This window comes from Felis catus, chromosome B4 (genome assembly GCF_018350175.1).
Source record: "Felis catus isolate Fca126 chromosome B4, F.catus_Fca126_mat1.0, whole genome shotgun sequence".
Lineage (NCBI taxonomy): Eukaryota > Metazoa > Chordata > Mammalia > Carnivora > Felidae > Felis > Felis catus.
Genome location: NC_058374.1, coordinates 99973991 through 99994602, shown reverse-complemented (window position 1 = coordinate 99994602; position 20612 = coordinate 99973991). Strand labels below are relative to the sequence as shown.

At 35.0% G+C, this 20612-nt stretch overlaps 1 protein-coding gene across 12 annotated transcripts in view; it reads left to right on the top strand.

Annotated features, from left to right (window-relative positions):
- Positions 1-20612, top strand: part of OSBPL8 (oxysterol binding protein like 8) — a 153887-nt gene that overhangs the window by 110271 nt on the left and 23004 nt on the right. For all 12 annotated transcript variants that reach the window (XM_023257268.1, XM_023257267.2, XM_023257264.1 and 9 more), the window contains 10 exons: positions 983-1060; positions 2821-2922; positions 4921-5124; positions 7898-7982; positions 9522-9693; positions 12877-13114; positions 13728-13912; positions 17088-17169; positions 17439-17537; positions 19454-19550. In XM_023257268.1, coding sequence (XP_023113036.1) covers positions 983-1060; positions 2821-2922; positions 4921-5124; positions 7898-7982; positions 9522-9693; positions 12877-13114; positions 13728-13912; positions 17088-17169; positions 17439-17537; positions 19454-19550 — 1342 coding nt within the window. The remainder of the gene's footprint in view (positions 1-982; positions 1061-2820; positions 2923-4920; positions 5125-7897; positions 7983-9521; positions 9694-12876; positions 13115-13727; positions 13913-17087; positions 17170-17438; positions 17538-19453; positions 19551-20612) is intronic.

Sequence of the window (20612 nt, the reverse complement as noted above, 5' to 3'; positions counted from 1 at the left end):
TTACAGAAGCAGTTTTCATGTTTATGCTCTTTTATTCTGGTTAAAGAATGTAGTTTCCTTAAAAGAGTGTTGGATTAAGAGACCTAGATATCCCTGTATATTTATTATTTATTGTTAGTTTAGAAGATCATGATTTGTAAAATGGAGATAAAACCACTTGTTAAATCTATTTTTCAAGGTTCTTGTGAAGATCAAATGAAAACAAATATAAACAAAGTCTGGAAACAAGTTTAAGACCATAATACCCAAGGGGCAGTGGATAGGTAGGAAGAAATAGATGTTAGGAATATTGGTTTTTAAACACTACAAATGAGATAGTGTTTTAATACTAATTTCTGAAGATCTATATATTTCTTTCCATTGGAGAAGTAGCAATAGGGCAGTACGTGCGGTAACTTGCTAGAATACACGTGGTTTGGTTTTTTGATTTGGAATATTTTAAGTGTTAAAAAATTAACATTCCTTTGGATACTTTTGTTTTAAGAATAAATAATTGCGTATGTTTCCTAGAAATTGTCTAGAAAATAGAATGCAAAAATTTACAAATGATCTTATTTAATCTTATATTGTGCTTTAATTTATTGACTAGGTTTTTTTTTAAGTCTGTTTTTTTAGTAATCTCCACACCCAATGTGGGGCTCAGACTCAAGACCCCAAGATCAAGAGTTGCATCCTTTTCTGACTGAGCCAGCCAGGCGCCCCTGATTAGCGTTTATTTTAGTACTTTTGTGGTTTAACATGGATTAGTTTTTAAACACAAATGCTTTATAGGGAAAATTGACATTTGAAAATTTGTATTTGGCTGTATATGCTGTATATAATTTGTGTATAATGTATATAATTTGTATAGGCTGTATCACAGTGATAAATGGGAAGAATGTCACAAACATAGCTTTAACATTAATTTTTATATGCTGTATGTATAGAATAAGTGAAGGTTTTAATTATTATTTCTTTTTTGTTCATTTCCCTGTGATTTCAGTCTGAATCTAAACTTTATAATGGCTCGGAGAAGGATAGTTCAGCTTCAAGCAAGCTCACAAAAAAAGAGTCTCTCAAGGTTAGTTTCCACAGCTATTTCATAAATAACATTATGCTTTGCATGTGCTTTTGAAAGTAGGATAACAGAAAGAGATGTATCTGCTAAAGAAAGAAAAATAATGTCAGACAGGCACACATAAAAACTGTTACTATTTGTGTGGCACACTGGAGTCAACTGAAAAGGCTACTTGATGACCATCCAGTGCCGCTTCAGGCCTCACCTTGCCGTCCAGAGGCTGAGGACTGGTGTATCTGCACAATTGTACCTGAGTTAGGCATATCACTGTGTTGTAGAACACATGATGGGAAGCTGTGATGCTTTTTGACATTCAAGTTTACTAAAAGTCATGGGCTGAATTTGGCCCACAGATCGATATTTTGTTTGACCCACACAATGGTTTAAAAATTTGCAGTAACAGTTACAAGTTCAGATTTCCAGCCCCTGTCTAAGAAATACTCCCTTTGGACTGTCTTCCAGAATGACCACAGATCCTTGACCTTAAGAAATAACATGCTTTCCAGTCCACTCTAAGTCCCTGCATGGTCTATTTTACCCCCCTTTTTTTTCTTATATCTGATCCTATATGCATTTGTATTTGCAATCCCATATTAAATCTGTTAATTCAGATATGAATATTAATAAAGACCAAAGTCTGAAGTATTTTGGTTGTATAATTATTAAAACTTCTTTACTATTAAGTGTAACTAGGAAGGTTTTATAGCTAAGAGAAGTTCATCACTGGGAGTTTTCCACTACTCTTCTCTCTGTGTAATAACAACAGAGCAATAATGAGACTATGTTGATCCACTCCTGCCTTCCTAGACCATCTCACAGGTGACTTCTGAAAGTAAAACTTTAATATTTTGATTGAATAAATACCACTTTGTGGTTTCTTAATTATTTCTTACATCATAGTACAAAGAAAGAACAAAATTGCCAGTTGCAAATAATCATAGCATTGTTTGTAAAATGAAAAACTGGTAACAGAGTGGATTTCCATCAGTGAGAGAACTTACTAAGAAAAATTATAGAAGCAGTATAGCATGGTGGTTAAGACCATGTCTTTTAGAGCCAGTCTGCCTCTGAGTTGTGCCTGCATGACTTACTAGCTGTGTGATCCTGGGCAAGTTACTCTCTGTGCCTCAGTTTTCTCATCTGTAAAATAAAGATAATAATTGGCCTACTTCCGAGGTTATTTCAAAGATTAAATGAGGTAGTACATGCAAAGTGCTTATTAGCACAGTAATTGGTGCACAGAATATGCCCAGTAAATATTAGCTCTTACTGAGATAGGCATGGAAATGCTCCAAAAAATATTGAATAGAAGAACCTTTTTAAAAAATGTGTTTAAAAAGGCAGAACCACAAAAGCTGTATATTTTTTAGGTTGTATACATAGAAAAAGCCTGAAAGGATAGTGTTTTCTGGAAGTGTTAACAGTGGTCAGCTCTGAGGATTGGAATAGGATAGGGTATAATAAAGACAGCTTTAGTTTTTTTTTATGTTGTTTGAAATTCTAACCATGAGATTGGATTCATGTAGTATTGTGTAACTAAAAGTAAAATTCCTCAAAAACATACAGAGCTAGTGATCAGAAAAACAAGATTCTAAACTCTAAAAATTCCTATCAGCTCTTTAAAAGTTCTTTTATCCTAAGAAGCTAGAATTCTAAAAGAGGTTTAGAATTGTATGCTCTACATTCTATAGACCTAAAAAATTTGGAAAAAAATTGCCCATTTCTAGTGAATTTTTAATTTTTCTATTATTTCTGTAAAATAGGTGCAAAAGAAAAATTACCGAGAAGAAAAGAAAAGAGCCACAAAGGAGTTACTCAGTACAATCACAGATCCTTCTGTTATTGTTATGGCTGATTGGTTGAAGGTCAGTTTGTATTGAAGCTTGAATTCAAATTGCTGGATGTTTACCTACAGGAATAGGAAAGCCCAAAGAGCACCTACAGCCTACAAGACAAAAACAACTCCTGGGATGATTGTTTTTCACTGGCAAACTATTAATTGTATCCCAGAGGTTCTATGTTCTAGTCATAATGGGGAGAAGGAAACTTAATATTGTCTGTCTTGACAATAACATTGAAAATGGATAGCAGTTCTTTTTAAAGGACTTTTTGATTTGTGTGACATTTATATAATCTAATTTTGCTGTTTAAATTATTAGTATTTTTATAGGTGTGGCATGCATTATTGAGAAGATATGAAACAAAGTTAATATAAAAATTGTTATTTGGAAAGGATTAATTTTCAGAAAAACATGCATATTGCTGTTTCCATACCTTGTTTTGGCCTCTGGTTATTTTCACTTACTTTTATTTACTTTTTTATCATCCCACTCTTTCTTTCTCATTCTTCTTTGGTAGGAATCTTTCAGACTAAATGCAAAGTGTAAGAATGATCTAATGAGACTCTGTCTCCCAGCAAATTTTAGTATCTGGCATTAATCTAAAAGTCACCCCAGCCCTGAAAGCTTTCTCTTCTCCCAAAACATTGGTCCAGCCTCCAACGTATAATCCTTATGAGATCTTTTGTCAAAGTTCTCTTACTAAAATGGGAGCCCAATGATAGTTTCCTTGTTAGTTCAGGTAGTGCTGGGATCTTCTTCAGCGTTGTGCTAAAGACACGTTCTGACTTATATTGACTCTACTTAGAAATCTTTATGCTGTATATCTCATGTGGGTTTTTCAGAGCTAAGCTTCCTCTTCTGACATAGGATTTCTGCAGCTAACCCCCTAAAAGTGTCCCTAACACATCCCCTGGCTGACTTTCTAAATCATAACCTTCATTCTGATCATTTTCCATCCATGTTATACTGTCACGTGTCCCAAATACAAAATGTTATCTCAGGGTAACTCTTCCATTTGCTTCTCTTATCTCTCTGTTTCTTTTACATAAACATGTACTTTTCTCAAAGATTTTCTCTCTTCTTCATTCCTGACTCCAAACTCCCCATTTCTAACTTTTTCTTGTTTAGAGTTATTGTGGTATGCCTATTTCAGGGGTTAGGGAGCCCTATATTTATTTCATAATTCAGGTAAGTGCTTTGAGAGAGCAGATGTTTTATAGTAAATAAAAGTGAGGATAATCCCAGTTTTTATTCTAAGTAGATTAGCATTCTTTTCAGTATTGTGAATTCAGTGATTTGCATAGAAACATTTTTAACGGATGACAGAAATAGACATTGATAGGAAAAACCAGTTATAGACCTACTATTGACATAGCCTTAAACCCTGGGATGAGGAACATTTTGAGACTAGAGAGAGAGAGATTCATGTAACTGTGTTTTAAAATTTTTCCAAGAACTTAAATGGCACATTTTATGTAATTACTAAGAACAAAGTAACTTAAAAAAGGTAATTTTAGGGGCTCGAAGGAGGTTCTTCCCTCTTCCTACCACTCAGTGAATATTTAGGGAATGCCTGGTGTGCATGCTGGCAGTGACTTCAGTACTGTCGATGTAGGGGGTAAAAGGGGAAAGAATCTTAAAAGATGGAATAATCTTATACTCCCACAAATAAAATTACAATAGACGGTAAGAAGAAGAGAATCTTGGGACTAGGAAAAGTATATTTTAATGGCCCCTGAGCTGGCATGGAGGGTTAGGAAAAGCATTCTATTCTACTTGGCACATTACTTTGAAACTGTTGACCTAGCCTCTAGGTAGACTTTAAGTTCTTCAGAAGCAGGAGCCATGCTTTTTGTCTTTCTGTGCAGTCCTTGACATCTAGTAGCTTAAAAAAAAAATCTATTGAATCTTAAGTGTATATGTTGTAGAAATTTTAGATATTTGCCATTACTGAATTTGTATCTTGTGGAGCAAAAAAGATAAAAACAGCTTTATTTCCTAAATTAACTTATCTTTCTGTAGATTCGTGGTACTTTAAAGAGTTGGACCAAGTTGTGGTGTGTTTTGAAACCTGGGGTGCTACTGATTTATAAAACCCAGAAAAATGGTCAGTGGGTAGGAACAGTCCTTCTGAATGCCTGTGAAATCATTGAGCGTCCATCAAAAAAGGACGGCTTTTGTTTCAAACTTTTTCATCCTTTGGAGCAGTCTATTTGGGCAGTGAAGGTAAGCACTCTGTTATATAGGTGAAAGGTAAAGATGACAATCTGTAAGTAGAACGGAGATAAATCAATTAACCTAATGACTGTTAACCTCTGCAAGCACTTCTAAATTTGCTTGTTTTCAAGTGCATTATTCCTCTTTTTTCTCTACCCACAATGAATTGTGTACCAAAAGGCTTTGTTTACTGTTAAGATCTAACTTATGGGATCTTAAGCCACCTGGGTGACTCAGTCAGTTAAGTGTCCGACTTCAGCTAGGGCATGATCTCATGGTTCGTGAGTTCGAGCCACACATGGGGCTTTGTGCTGACAGCTCAGAACCTGGAGCCTGCTTCAGATTTTGTGTCTCCCTGTCTCTCTGCCCCTCCCCCACTTGCATGTGAGCAAGCTGTCTCTCTTTCTTTCAAAAATCAAATAAGCATTAAAAAAAACTATAAAAAGATCTGACTTAAAATTTTTTGAGGAAAATGTTTCCCAAATTTACTCTGTACCTTATAAACTCTTATCCATGGGGATTCAGTTTGTAGTGTGTTTTTAAAAATTTGCAATTACCAGAGCACTTGCGTGGCTCAATTGGTTAGGTGTCCAACTTCGACTCAGTTCATGATCTCACAGTTTGTGGATTCAAGCCCCACGTCAGGATCTGTGCAGACAGCTCAGAACCTAGAGCCTGCTTCAGATTCTGTGTCTTGGTTTCTCTCTGCCCCTGCCCCACTCATGCTCTCTCAAAAATAAATAAAAATATTTAAAAAATAATAAAACTAAAAAGCATAACTGTGATCCCTCCTGTGTTATAAAAGCAGAAACTTAATCAGGAAAATAGAAACGCCTTATTTGATTAACTACCAAGGGATTCTACAAACATTAGACATTCCATATACGCTAACGGAAATAATGAATTTAGTTAAATTCTTACAAAGCAATAGTTTCAGTTCCTAAGAAGATCAGTTATACATGAATAAAGGGTTTAGATGTTCTCCCTTAAGGAAAACCACCTAATTGAGATATAGAGTTAAAATAGCTTCAGCTTAATTTTTTTTTTTTTTTTTTTTTTTTTTTAGTGTTGCTTAATTAGGCAGTATACATACACCTCTTAAAAACCTGGACTTTTAACCTTTATTTCAGTAGTCTGTAGTCATACCAGGAATAAATTTAGGATTAGAGAATTAGTTTCATTCTGGAATTAGGTACTTCCCATAGGGAAAGAATTTAACCCATAGAACCTCTGTTAACTATATATCATGTGATTCTCAAGTAAGAAAAAAAAAAAAAACACTTTCAAAACCTTTTATGTACAGTATTCTTTACTACTACTACTCTTAGGAATTGTAAGGATTATAATGAATTTTTATTTTTTTTTAATGTTTTATTTATTTTTGAGAGCATGTGACTGGGGAAGGGGACAGAGGATTTGAAGCAGGTTCTCTGGTGACAGCAGAGAGAGCCTAATGCAGGGCTTAAACCCACAAACCGTGAGATCATGACCTGAGCCAAGGTCGAATGCTCAACCAGCTGAGCCTCCCAGGTGCCCCAGAATTTTAATGAATTTTTAAATTATTAAAAATTTTTAATGTCAAATTTATTGAATTCCCAATACTGGTGGGAGGAAAATTTGTACAATTAGACAATCATCAGAATATTTTCCACAAGCAAAATATGCTCAGGATATTGTTTAAACACCTTCAAAGTCAGTATCTATGATTAAGTAAAAGTAATATTTGTGAGTTTTTACTTTGTATTAGGGACTCGAACATTTTATATGGACTCTTTTTTAATTCTCATACCTTTAAGGAGGTTATAATTTTCCCCTGTTACCTAGGTAAAGAGATTAAGGCCTAAAGAGTTTACCTAAGAAATTTTTCTAGCATGGAACCAAGCTTGAAACCTAAGCAGTGTGACTAGATCCTACTCTGTGATGGTTCTAGGAACTGGCCAATAAATTAGAAAGCTATTTGAAAATACCCAAGGGATATTACAGTATTAGTTAAAATTATATGACTTTTTCTACTTTTTCATTTTGAATCTTTACCTTCTTTATGTTTATGCTTCTCAAATTCATTTTATTCTTTGATCTTACAACTTAAAATTATGCTTTACTATCAAAATTATACTGTGAGTTCATCCTCAGATTTCCTTCCCAAAGAATAACTGTGTTCACCTAAGATTAGCCTTGGTGATACTAATTATTTCGGGTTCTTGGTGTTGTATACTCCTAAAACAAATAACCCTCGCCAACAACAACAAAGAAAAAATTCCATTTTATTTCTGGAAAAATAAAATTAACTTTTTTAGTTAGTATTTCATAACAAGTATTTTATAACAAGTATATCAATGGTTATAAAACAGAGATTTTTTTCCCCTAGACCTATTCAAAATTCATTTCTCTTTTTCTTATAAATTTTATTTCCAGCTTTTTTTTAGGCCTCTAGAAATTTAATATTACTTAGTATCTTTTGGATGGAAATTCTCTGTTAAATTAAACTTTGGTCTAGTATAATAAGTTGCAGGTTTTTCTTTACTATGTGAACCATAAATAGAGATCATGTTTAATGATAGCTCTAAGTTGTTCAACTTTCTATTAAAGATGTATACTTGTTGGAGGAGGAAAACTTTCCTTAATACTTACTTTCTTAAAACTTTACCTAATATTTTTTAAGCATAAAATTAAAGCTTGTTTGCTTTTAGATTATTATAGGTAATAGTGGATAATATGAAGTTGAGATTTCATAATATGAACTGTACACCTTTGCTTTGCTTTGCTTTGCTTTGCTTTTCAGGGCCCCAAAGGCGAAGCAGTTGGATCTATAACTCAACCCTTACCTAGCAGTTACTTGATCATCCGAGCTACTTCAGAGTCAGATGGTAAATACAGATTTTGATGGATTTGATTTTGGCCCTCATTTTTTTTAAGGGTTTATTTTATATGCCACTGTGTATTTTCCTTTGGGGAAAATCTCTTTAGTATGGTACTGGAGCAGACATATTGTAATTATAAATTGCTTATAATACTAAAAACATTAACTTTGTAGACAAAAAATCTGATAGGAAGGAAGCACTGTATAATTGAGTGATGAATTAGCGAAAGTTTTCTTCTTCATCCTCCATTGATATGTTAACACTCTTTTTACTTTCGTTAGTGTTCTTTGTGGTAACTCACTAGGTTTTGTACTTTTAGAGGTACATTTAATATTATTTGTATTTTGTTATTAAAAATTAACATTTATACACATATATACTGTTTTGAGTTTTTTTATATAGAAGATTCAAATACAAATTTTTCTGCAGTTAGTAACTTAATATTTAATTCTTTTTTTTTTTTTTTTTTTAATTTTTTTTTCAACGTTTATTTTTGGGACAGAGAGAGACAGAGCATGAATGGGGGAGGGACAGAGAGAGGGAGACACAGAGTCAGAAACAGGCTCCAGGCTCTGAGCCATCAGCCCAGAGCCTGACGCGGGGCTCAAACTCCCGGACCACGAGATCGTGACCTGGCTGAAGTCGGACGCTTAACCGACTGCGCCACCCAGGCGCCCCACTTAATATTTAATTCTTGAAGCAATATGGAGAGGGTAAAACTTATTTAATGGGAAAGCCACACTAACTTTAAAACCTTAATAATTGATAATGGATTTCTTCCTCACTTTTATGTTTTATAGTTTAGACTAACTTAACCTAGGGAATCTTGTAACCTTTTAGAGTTTACTTTTACCTGATGACTATTTTTAAAATGTCATAGGCACAAGCTTATGTTATGAAAAGCGTTTTACTTGGCTGATGTTTCCAACAGATATGGAAATATATATATATACATTTTAAGAGCAACTAACTTTTATTTTGCTAATACAGTTCTAAATTTTAATTTAAAAATAAAGTTACTAGTGTTTCTACTAATGCGGCAGTTAATGACAATATTGTACAGGCATTTATTTCCATGACTTCAGATTTTCGTACCTATGAGTAAAGTGGATGGTAGTAAACCTGAGGTTAGACCTTTTATCAGAAACAAAATATTAATTTGATAAGTTTGTTTATAGTAGAAGCATAACCCCTTTAGTGTATTTTCTGTACCTTCGTTGGTAGCTACGAATTATACTACCTGTTAATGTTCTAAGATTTTAGAAGTAAAGTGTGTTTATTTTAGATTAGGTGTACTTTCTAATGTGTTCTATATACTGTTCATTTACCCGTGGTTTTTAGATGCTTGGTCTGTGAAAAGCACTTGCTAAACTGAAAAACTGCATTAAAAAATCCTTGCAAGATTTTATATTCACGTGAACTTTTCCAGTGAATGTTTCTCAAAGAAATAATAGTATGCTTAAAGGTTAACAGTATTAAATTAAGATGGATCCTTGTTTTTATAGTTTCTTGAACTATATTGCTTATGAATCTGTGTTCTTCTAGGAAGGTGCTGGATGGATGCTTTGGAGTTGGCCTTGAAATGTTCTAGTCTTCTTAAACGTACAATGATCAGAGAAGGAAAGGAACATGACCTGAGCATTTCATCAGAGAGCACACATGTGACTTTGTATGGCTTATTACGTGCTAACAATCTCCACACTGGTGACAACTTTCAGTAAGTAGCTATTGCCACTAATTTGGTGATTTTTAGAAGGGACGATGTTATTCACTAGGTTAGTGGCAGGCCTAGAATTTTTGTGGTGTATCTAGAATTGAACGTGGCTGTTTTCTTCCCATTATATGGTCTGAGGCCTGATTTACCATTTGCTTATTTGCTGTAATAAGGTATAGAAAGTTATTTCCTTTATTTCAGCTAATGTGAAGTAGTTGTTCTTTCCCAAATACATACCTTTTCTTTATACATGGTGTTCCCTCCATTAAGAATGTTTTCTAGGGGCGCCTGGGTGGCTCAGTCGGTTAAACGTCCGACTTCGGCTCAGGTCACAATCTCGCGGTCCGTGAGTTCGAGCCCCACGTCGGGCTCTGGGCTGACGGCTCAGAGCCTGGAGCCTGCTTCCGATTCTGTGTCTCCCTCTCTCTCTGCCCCTCCCCTGTTCATGCTCTGTCTCTCTCTCTCTCAAAAATAAATAAACGTTAAAAAAAAAAAAATGTTTTCTAGTCCTCTTTGCTCTTTTTTCCTTTCATAATCCCATTCTTCAAGACCAATCTCAAATATTACATCAAATGCAAAGCGTTTCTTGCTTCACAATAGTGAGATATAATCTGTTCTTCTATTACTGTTTTGTAGCACTTTTTAATTTTTTTGGTAATGGCACTTGACTTGCTCTGCTTGGTATTTGTGGAATTCTCCTGTTATACCACAGGTGTTTCAAGTTGGAACTGTATCCTATTTGTGGTTTTATACCCTGAAACATTCATTGTAGTTAATACTAAAAAAAAAATATATTTCCCTGGGGAAACAAACAAGTACCTTAGTTGAGGTTCAAATCTCTTTTATTGCTTTGGAGGGAAACTTAGACTTCTCCTCCCTTGCCCTAGTATTCAGCCTCTGCTCTGAAGCTACTTATTCCCAACAGCACTGAGGTTACTTTCCTCAAAGTTAGGAATGGGTGTTTGTTGGCGCCCCTTCCCAAGATTTTTCCCTTGAAGCTCTTCAGCTGTAAATAGTCCATTGTTTTTATTGAATACCAGATAATTTTTAAATGCTCTTATTTTGGAATCTTAAAAATTCATCTGCACATAATTATTCATTTAAATTTTTGAGCCTCTTTTGTGTATGAGACATACACTTTGCTGTATTATTCACTGCATTATAAATAGGGAGATGTATCAGATATGATCCTAAATTTGAATCCAGTGCAACAGCATACTAGCTTTCTGATCCTGGAGAGATGTTTTATTTTGTTTAAAACCTATAAAATGCCAGGAAACTATAAATGATAGGAAGATAAGAATGACACAAACAACCAAAGGAGAGATGCTGTAGGGTAATACAGGATCAGGAGAATTTAGAAGTTGGAAAGATAACATTCAGCTAGGGAATCAGAGGGAAGATCAATATAACAGATTTTTACAAAGGTAGTCAACATAGCAACATTTTCATTTGGCCGTATGACAAAACATGAGCTAAGAGATGCAGAGACCCGGTAAGTGGAGGCCTACCTTTGAAATACATAGTCTGCCTAGATGTAAGGGACAGGGAGTGGGTAAAATTAAAGAAGATTACAAGTTTTAAATCTCAGTGACCGATAAGATGATAGTAAAATAAAGGACCATGTTGGGAGATGATAATATATTAAATAATTGCACATGTTGAGGATGCATTGGCCCCAGGACATATAAGTGATATCAGCCAAGCGTTTAAAAAAACATAGGTCTGAAGCTTATTTCTGCATGCATGGGTTTGAAAAATCAAACAAATGATGGTGAAGGCTTGAAACTGGCAAGCCTGCCAAAGGGGAGAGAGGACAGAGAAAATAAAAGAGGGTCAAGGAAGATTAAAATATCTTACAGATGGAAGGAAGTAAAAAGGATCAGAGAGCTCAAAAAGTCAAACCACAGTTACATGGAACCGAGGCACTAATACCATTTTAAGAAAAATAATTGTCACAATCCTGTAATGCAGAGAAGTCAAAGAAGGTGAAGATTATACAAGGCCACTAGATTTGTCAACTAAGCTGTCATTAGTTACCTTTAAAGGAACAGATTCAGTGGATTTAGGGGAGTGAAAACCAGATCATGAGAGATTAAAGAGTGAATAGGTGGTAAGAAAGCAGAGACAGCAATTTTAGACTGCTATTTTAAAATATATGATTATAGGGGTGCCTAGATGGCTCAGTGGGTTAAGCATCTGACTCTTAACTGGCTCAGTTCATGATCTCCCGGTTTGTGAGATCGATCCCTGCATTGGGATCTGTGCTGACAGCGAGGAACCTACTTGGGATTCTCTCTCCCTGTCTCTCTCTCCCTCCCTCACACGCATGGTTGTTTTCTCTCAAAATACATAAAGAAACTTAAAAAAAAAAATGATTATAAAGGGAAAGAAAGAAAATAATTACCATAAGAATGAATTTCTATTAGAAATTCTTTGGTTAGAATCCAAATGAAGATTTTGGAAAAAAGTTTTTTTAATTTTTTGAAGCTGGAAGTGAGTTTTTTTATAAGTTCTATTTTGTACAGATTATTAACCCTAATCACTGTATGAATAGGGTGGGGGTAGCATCTTAATCTGTTTAGGCTATAGGTTTATTTCCATAAACTGAAATATCCATTTCTAGTTCTCCTTGGATTTTTTTTCTCAAGATTAAACCTGTGAGTCAAGTATTAAAGAGATATAATTACTTACCTTTGACATTTTCACTCACTTCAAGTGACTTTGGAGAGACCTTTACAGAGGGAAAGTCATAATTCATTTGAGTTCACTTGAGAATCTGATAATCTTGACTTGGAAGTTTTTCTTTAGGCCAGAAGTGACAGGTTGATTCAAGTGATGATGTTTGTAAAACCAAGAAAAGAATCTAGCAAGGCAAAGTCCAAAACTTTACTGTTGGAAGCTTTTTGCCCTAAATGGTAAAGAGGCAGAGTTCAGAGTGTTCTTTTGTAATATTTCCCAGGTTATTTAATTTCTCTGTGCTTTTATTTATTAATCTGTAAAGTGAGAATAATAATAGTACTTATCTCATAGGATTGTTTTTGAGTGTTAACTGAGTAAAATTATCTAAAACACAGAACAGTGCCTGACACTCAAATTCTGAATAAATGTTCATATCATTCTGATTTATAAATTAAATATTCTTTGTCTCTTTTATTCTTTCTCTTAATATTTCTTACCTTCAAGGTTAAATGATAGTGAAATTGAACGGCAGCATTTTAAGGACCAAGATATGTATTCTGATAAATCTGATAAAGAAAATGATCAAGAACATGATGAGTCTGACAATGAGGTGATGGGGAAAAGTGAAGAAAGTGACACAGATACATCCGAAAGGCAAGATGACTCTTATATCGAACCTGAGCCCGTGGAGCCTTTAAAGGAGACTACCTACACTGAACAGAGCCATGAAGAACTAGGAGAGGTAAAAGTCTATGATTTTCAGGGATATTGGTTTTCTGATCCTTGGAAATTTTCAGCTGAAATTGAAGACGTTTCTTTGACCTGTTGCTTATTTTTCTGAAAGAGAACATTTAGATGATACCTATTTTATTTTAAAAATTGCATACACGTGAAATATCTCAGGATTTATAAATAACATGTGTACTCACATGAGTACCAATAAATTCTTTAAATTTAAAGTTTACATTTTCTTCAGGTTTGTTTTTGAAATAGGATAGTACTAGTACTCCTTAATGTCATTGCCAGGTACAATGTGAATTGCAAGGACACATGAGTTTGTAATGTTCCTGGTATTGCTAATTCTTAGAAGTGAATATGGTATAAAATAATTGCATGTAATATTTTTTGTAATGAATTCTTTGTGTATATCCTTCACTTTGATGTATCTTAACGACTACTCTTTTTACCTAAGTTTTATAGCTATAGACTTATTACCTAATGAGTTATTTCCCATTTTAAGAATGCTTGGGATAGTCTTACAGAGTATGCATATTTCAACATCAGCTGTTTTTTTACATATCCAATGTGTCTGAGATAAATATGATATTTGAGTATTTTTTTGTCAATTGCTAAAGGCAGGTGAGGCTTCTCAAACAGAAACTGTGTCTGAAGAAAACAAAAGCCTTATCTGGACACTGTTGAAACAAGTCCGTCCTGGCATGGACCTGTCCAGGGTGGTTCTGCCGACATTTATTTTGGAACCTCGTTCTTTCCTGGATAAACTTTCAGATTATTACTATCATGCAGATTTCTTATCTGAGTAAGTAGATTCTCATTTCTTAAAATGAAAGATGCTTCATGGTTTTAAGAGATTTTTTTTTCAGAGTGCAAATTACAGTGGTTATGCCTTACCAAAACTAGGCTCTAATGAGATGTCCCTCTCTCCACCAGTTCTACAGTTGACCTTAATAAGAAGAATACTTAATACTTTGCTCTAATGTTTCCATTTATGCAGTTGAATTGAGAGATCACAAGTGTGAGGAAGACAAGGAGTCTATCCCTTACCTGACAGACAGTACTGCTTTCACAGGCTCCCTGACCTGTTTCCTGACCTAACATGGGGAGAGGTGGTAGCATTCCTTGTTCTCCCCCAGGTCACCTAAGCTCTTGTTCAGGTCCCATCCTGGGGCTTGTGCTTCTGTTTGTGCTTATCCTGTCTGCATGCTCATGAGGGATGTGCTGCTTTCCACAACCAGAATGCTCCGCCAGTTGCTGGCTCACGGTATAAATCCCCACTTTCATCTTTGCTTTGTTTCCTGCCAGCTGATCCTGGATGTAATTCTGGGGAAGGCAGGAGTAAAGGAGGTGGAGGAGGAGCTGCCGATCTCTTTCCCAGCGGTTTCTTGGGGAACCAGTAAAAGACATCAACTTTATGTATACCTTTCCAGGTTTCACATGCTGCCCCCATTCCAGCTGTTCAAGACACTGCGTGTTCTGAGATGCTAGGTTCTGGTCCTGTGGCCTGGCTTTTAGATTCTTTATCAATATCTGTATTAAATTTATTAGTTGCTTTATTAGGCTATTAGTTGCATTAGTGAACGTTGCAAAAGTCATAAGCTGAATCAAAAGATAATTGAAAAACTGGGAGATTTTTTGCAAATTAAGGCATACCCAAATTGTTAATCTCCCTAAAATAAAAAGGGCTCTTAGAAATTTAATGAAAATGACCAGCAACCTAATAGAAAAAGGAGTAGAGGAAATGACCAGGTACTTCAAAGATGAATAGAAACAGTGCTTAAATGTGTATATCTCACTCAAAATAAGAAAAGTGCAGATTCAAATAAAAAGATACTGTTTTTTATCGATCACAGTGACCAAAATCCAAAAGCTTTTATACTCCAGTTTTGCTTTATATATTATAGTTCTTTTATCTGTGTAGAAATTCATTTCTCTGAGTGTGAGGCAGGTTCCTATGAATGACAGTGAGATCTTCCTGAGAGATGCCCACTTTCCTAAGTTGAAAGGTTGCAGTTTTCTGGCTACACACCCTGTTGCCAAGGCTCTGTGGGGCAGCAGGCACTTGTATGCTGCTGCTGCTGCCACTGCTGCGTGACACAAACCAGCACGGTGCTTTTGAAAAGAACCTGGCAGTGTTTACCAGAATTATAGATGCAGTCAGTCCTTTGATCCAGTAATTCTGCTTCTGGGAAAACCCCTACAAATATATCTCTACATATTCAAAATGACATATATACAAGATTGTTGTGGTAGGGCTTGTAATAGAAAAAGATTAGATAACTCAAGTATTGAGCCACAGTTGACTGGTGGGTTAATAACATACGGTGCATTTACATATAAGGAAGAAGTTTGTAACCTGGTTTGGAGGGATCTCCAGGATTATGTGTATGTGAAAAAGGCAAGGTACAAAAAATATGTGGTTTGCTTCCTGTTTTATCTTTTTAAGAAAAGGAAGGCTGCATATTTTTATTTGCTTCTTTATGCTTAAAGAAAACTTTATTTAAAAAAGCTAAAAAAAGAAAAAAGTTGCCTATATGGAGAGATGGGACAATAGCAAGACATGTATACTTCTCCATGTTGCTTTGCGTTCTGAACTATGCAAATACAAAATAGTAAGTAAAGTTGCATAGCAAGAGAATTTAAATCAAGATAGGAAGAGGACAGAAGGTTGCTACTCCCTTTAAGAGCAGCGTTTCAACTTGGCACAGTGGTCAGTAAACCTAAGCCTGGTCTCTTCCATTTCACACTTCATCTTCAAAAATCACACACTGAACCTTCAGACATGCTTGAAGGAAATAATAAATAATTAAATTGTAATATACGTATGTACGAAGTTGTAATGTATATATTATATGTATTATATATGCATACATATACATGTGAAAACTCAGAATTCACTTCCGACATCTACAATGTTTTGCAACATTTTGCAGTTTAGAGCAATAGCAAAAGGGTAAAGGGGTAGCTGAGTCATGGCTTCTAAAAATTTCTTTAAAATGAAAATTGTTCTTTGATTATCTGTTACAATGATCAAATTTATTTACTCTGGAAAATCATTTGGTAGCACTTAGGGTTGAAGGCTAAAAATAGCACTGATTGACTTAAATTATCTTAAAACTTCCATATTTGTGATTTGAAACTTCTCTATTTTGTAATAGGAGCTCAAGGGACATACGGTCCTATTCCTAGGGGGGCATTTTGCATGGGAGAGGCTAATATCAACCTCTTGTCCTCCCTTCTTGTAGGGCAGCATTCACCAGTTATCCTTAATCTCCTCTAATTGAAATAAGTGACTGAGAATAGACTAAATCAAATCCTTCTCTGACTTATGGAACTGAACACCTCTCACAAAATTGTTGATGAGGCTGCTTGGCCATTGCCCCATCATTGCAAATACTAGGCATCACACAGTTCTTGAATCTCAAAATACATTCATTTTTTTCAATCATAATTTCTCACAGAACCCCTGGAAATACCTAAGGCTCTCCAGAACCCCACTTGAAAAACCTTGGTTTGGAGAGTTTGTAAAAACTACTTGAACAAAGACCTGGGCAGTGTATCAAACAATGGGAAAAATGGGGAGAAAAATAACCAGATTATGAAAAGCTATTCTTACAGACTGATATACATGGTTGTTTTTGCCATCTGTTTTAAATATGACTTATACTTGGGGCGCCTGGGTGGCTCAGGTCATGATCTCAAGGTTGGTGAGTTCAAGCTCCGCATTGGGCTCTGTGCTGACAGCTCCGAGCCTGGAGCCTGCTTTGGATTCTGCGTCTCCTTCTCTCTCTGCCCCTCCTCCACTTGTACTCTGTCTCCCTCTGTCTCTCAAAACTAAATAAATGTAAAAAAAAATTTTTTTTTAAATATGACTTACACTTTCCAATCATATACTCAGTTGGTTTACTTGATAAATACGAGGGAGAATTTGTGAGATATTTTGTAAAAGTTTTGTTTATACCATTTGGTGTTTTTAGGGCTGCTCTTGAAGAAAATCCTTACTTCCGTTTGAAGAAAGTAGTGAAATGGTATTTGTCAGGATTCTATAAAAAGCCAAAGGTAATGTTTATATTTAACTTTCTTTAGCCTAATATGAGTTCTTTATTTTTTATGTTATCTTTATCTATTGAAAAGCATTTCAGGGCCTCTGAGTTAGAAAAATTGTAAAATACTTAATCATTTAGACCTATATTATGATTGAAGTTACTTCACTTTATTTCCTGTCTCTACTGTGAAATTTTATAAGGATAAGAGTTAAACCCATTTTGACTGGGAGGAGGTGAAATCTTCCAGATGTGTATTTTGAAACTTGTATGTTTTTTTCCTAGGGACTGAAGAAACCTTACAATCCTATACTTGGTGAGACTTTCCGTTGTTTATGGATTCATCCCAGAACAAACAGCAAAACATTTTATATTGCTGAACAGGTATCAGAAGTGCATGTTACAGAAACAAAACTGGTTCAGAAGTTACTGGGATATTTTAATAAAAAATATTAACTCAGTAAACTCACTGTTGATTATTAACCTTTCTTATTAGTGAACATTTGGTAAGCACTCAATCTTTTAGTACTGAATATGACTAAATACCATACTTATAGGTATTACTATTATAGTCATGGAATCCTGTGACCAAAAATAAATATGTTTCCTGAGCCATCCTCCCACACCGGTTTTGTTTTCTTTGTGACCAAAATTGTTCAGTGGTTTCCTATTTCCTAAATCAGATTTTACACCTGTTTGTCTGGCATTCAAGGTCTTCCTTATCTTTCTAAATTAATCTCAAATTTGATGCCTTTCTGAACCTTTGGCAGTAGTTAGACCTGTCTGTGCATTTACAACTAGGTAACCTGATATTGTACTTTTTGGCCTCATTATTTTTAAATTTAATTCTCCCATCCCAATATTTCTTCTTGGCTATTTTCCATCTAAATCAGTCCTAACCTACTCCTCTTTCATGATCCAAGTGACTACACCTCCCACTAATTTCTCTCTTCTATATTCTTTTTTGTGATATCCATTAAGCTGTTATTTTAACACTTCCATTAACTTTTTACAGAATATTTATTTCCCTAATCAAATTGTCAGCTCCTCGAAGGAATGCCCTTCTTACAAATCTCTCTTTTTGTTGTATATATAGTAGGCAGTCAAAAATATTTCTTAATTTTGTGACTGCTGGCTGGCTCTGTCAGTGAAGCATGCAACTCTTGATCATAGGGTTGTGAGTTCGAGCCCCACGTTGAGGGTAGAGATAAAATATCTTTAAAAATTTTTTCTTGGTTTTAATCTTTCATTAATTTAGACATATATACATCTTACTCATGATTCTCAATCTTTCCCCCATCCTCCCCTTTACTCCCTGGTCCTAAGGAATATGACATTATTTCTCAATAACAGTGACCCCTTACTATAATAATTCTCATGAGAAGTTTAAGAAGAATGAGGAGACTATGTTTCATTTGAAAAACCTTCCTCTTCCCTAGAAATTTTGATATACCTTTCAAATTGAAACCACTTATCTGTGTATTAATTTTTTAATTGATTTTAGTTCATTGTAAATCCTTGCTAAATTGAGAAGCTTGAGAAGAGTTTGATTTTAGCTTTGACTCATTTCGGAAAACATAATGTGTATATATTTTGAAAATATTAGATGACTGAAGTATCATTTGTTAAAACTTTTGTTTCCTACAGCCTATTAAGTAATCTATACAAAAATAGCCACTGTATTAGTTATCCATTGTTGTATAAATAAATGGCTTCCAAAATTTAATGGCTCAAAACAAACATTTATTAGCTCCTACAGTGTGATTTAGCAATCTGAGAGCTGCTTAGCTGGGTGGTTCTGGCTCAGGGTCTCTCATGAGTGTGCAGTCAAGATGTCAGCCAGCTTTGCAGTCATCTAAAGACTTAACTTGGCTGAAAGATATCACTTCCAAGCTCATCACATGGCTTTTGACAAGAGCACTCAGTTCCCCTCCACATGGGCTTCTCCGTAGAGTTGTTCACAACATGGAAGCTGGCTGCTCAGAGCTAATGATCTGAGAGAGAGAGAGAGACCAAAACGGATGGTGCATTATAGCTTAATTTCAGAAGTGACATACTATCACATTTATACAAACTTGGTTTGGTACACTGTAAGAGGAGCCTATCTAATATGTGAATACCAGAAGGTGGTTTCCTTGGGAGATATTTTGGAGGCTGATTACTGTAATTTTTAATTTTACCACTTACCAAACATTTCTTCTTACTAATTATTAGAGTATACGGTTAAGACTTGAACTTTGACAATAGTACAATAATATGCTTATGTTACTGTATTTTATGTTTTTCTCTGTGTTCAATAGGTATCCCATCATCCACCAATATCTGCCTTTTATGTTAGTAACCGAAAGGATGGATTTTGCCTTAGTGGTAGTATCCTGGCTAAGTCCAAGTTCTATGGTGAGTTTCCCCTTGTCTCAGTCTGCCCCCTTTTTCTGGAAGGTAGTATTTCCTGGTGAGCTTTTCTATGGACAATGTCTTGGGTTGTTTTCAGAAAGGAATTTATATGTCATTTTAAGTATCATCTTTACTTGGATAATGGCCTTTCCTTTGTAGTGTTTTTCTTTGCCCATTCATAAGTATGATTCATAAATAGGACTCATTTTGTATAAGTATTCATCACATACGTGTAAATTCATCACAAGCACCATTTATCAAAAGATGGAATGACCACTCTTAGCCATTTTAGTACATAATGTATTTTTTTGCTTTTAGTCCCACTGAAGATTTTTGTTCTATCTCATTGTATCTGAGGGGTTGATCATTCTATTTAGTCTTTGAATAAAGAGGGAAAGAATACAAGTACAGTTAGAATACTTGGTCCAGGGTCAGTCAGTAATGATCATTAATCTTGGGCCAAACAACATACTAATAAAAACTTTCATTAGTATAAGGGAAAATAGTGAAATATGGTTATTATAGGAAACCTTAATCTAAAAACTATTACAATTCAAATAAGCAAATGGCTAAAGCTGTATACTAGTAGAACGTATTTAACCTTAATTGCTTTTGTTTTTTTAAATTAATTTTTAAATTTTTTTTTCAACGTTTTTATTTATTTTTGGGACAGAGAGAGACAGAGCATGAACGGGGAAGGGGCAGAGAGAGAGGGAGACACAGAATCGGAAACAGGCTCCAGGCTCTGAGCCATCAGCCCAGAGCCCAACGCGGGGCTCGAACTCAGGGACCGCGAGATCGTGACCTGGCTGAAGTCGGACGCTTAACCGACTGCGCCACCCAGGCGCCCCTAAAATTAATTTTTAAATGGAGAAAAATCAATGAATTAAATGAAGAATTTTAAATCTGAGAGAAAAAAATAATTATTGTAAGATTGGGAAAATATGTCAACAGAAACCAAGGGTCTGGTTACCTGATAGAGTGGAGAACCATAGATGGGTCTATAACAGGGAAATCTAACAATAGTTTTTGATAAAAGAATATGGTATATGCCTTTATATTTCT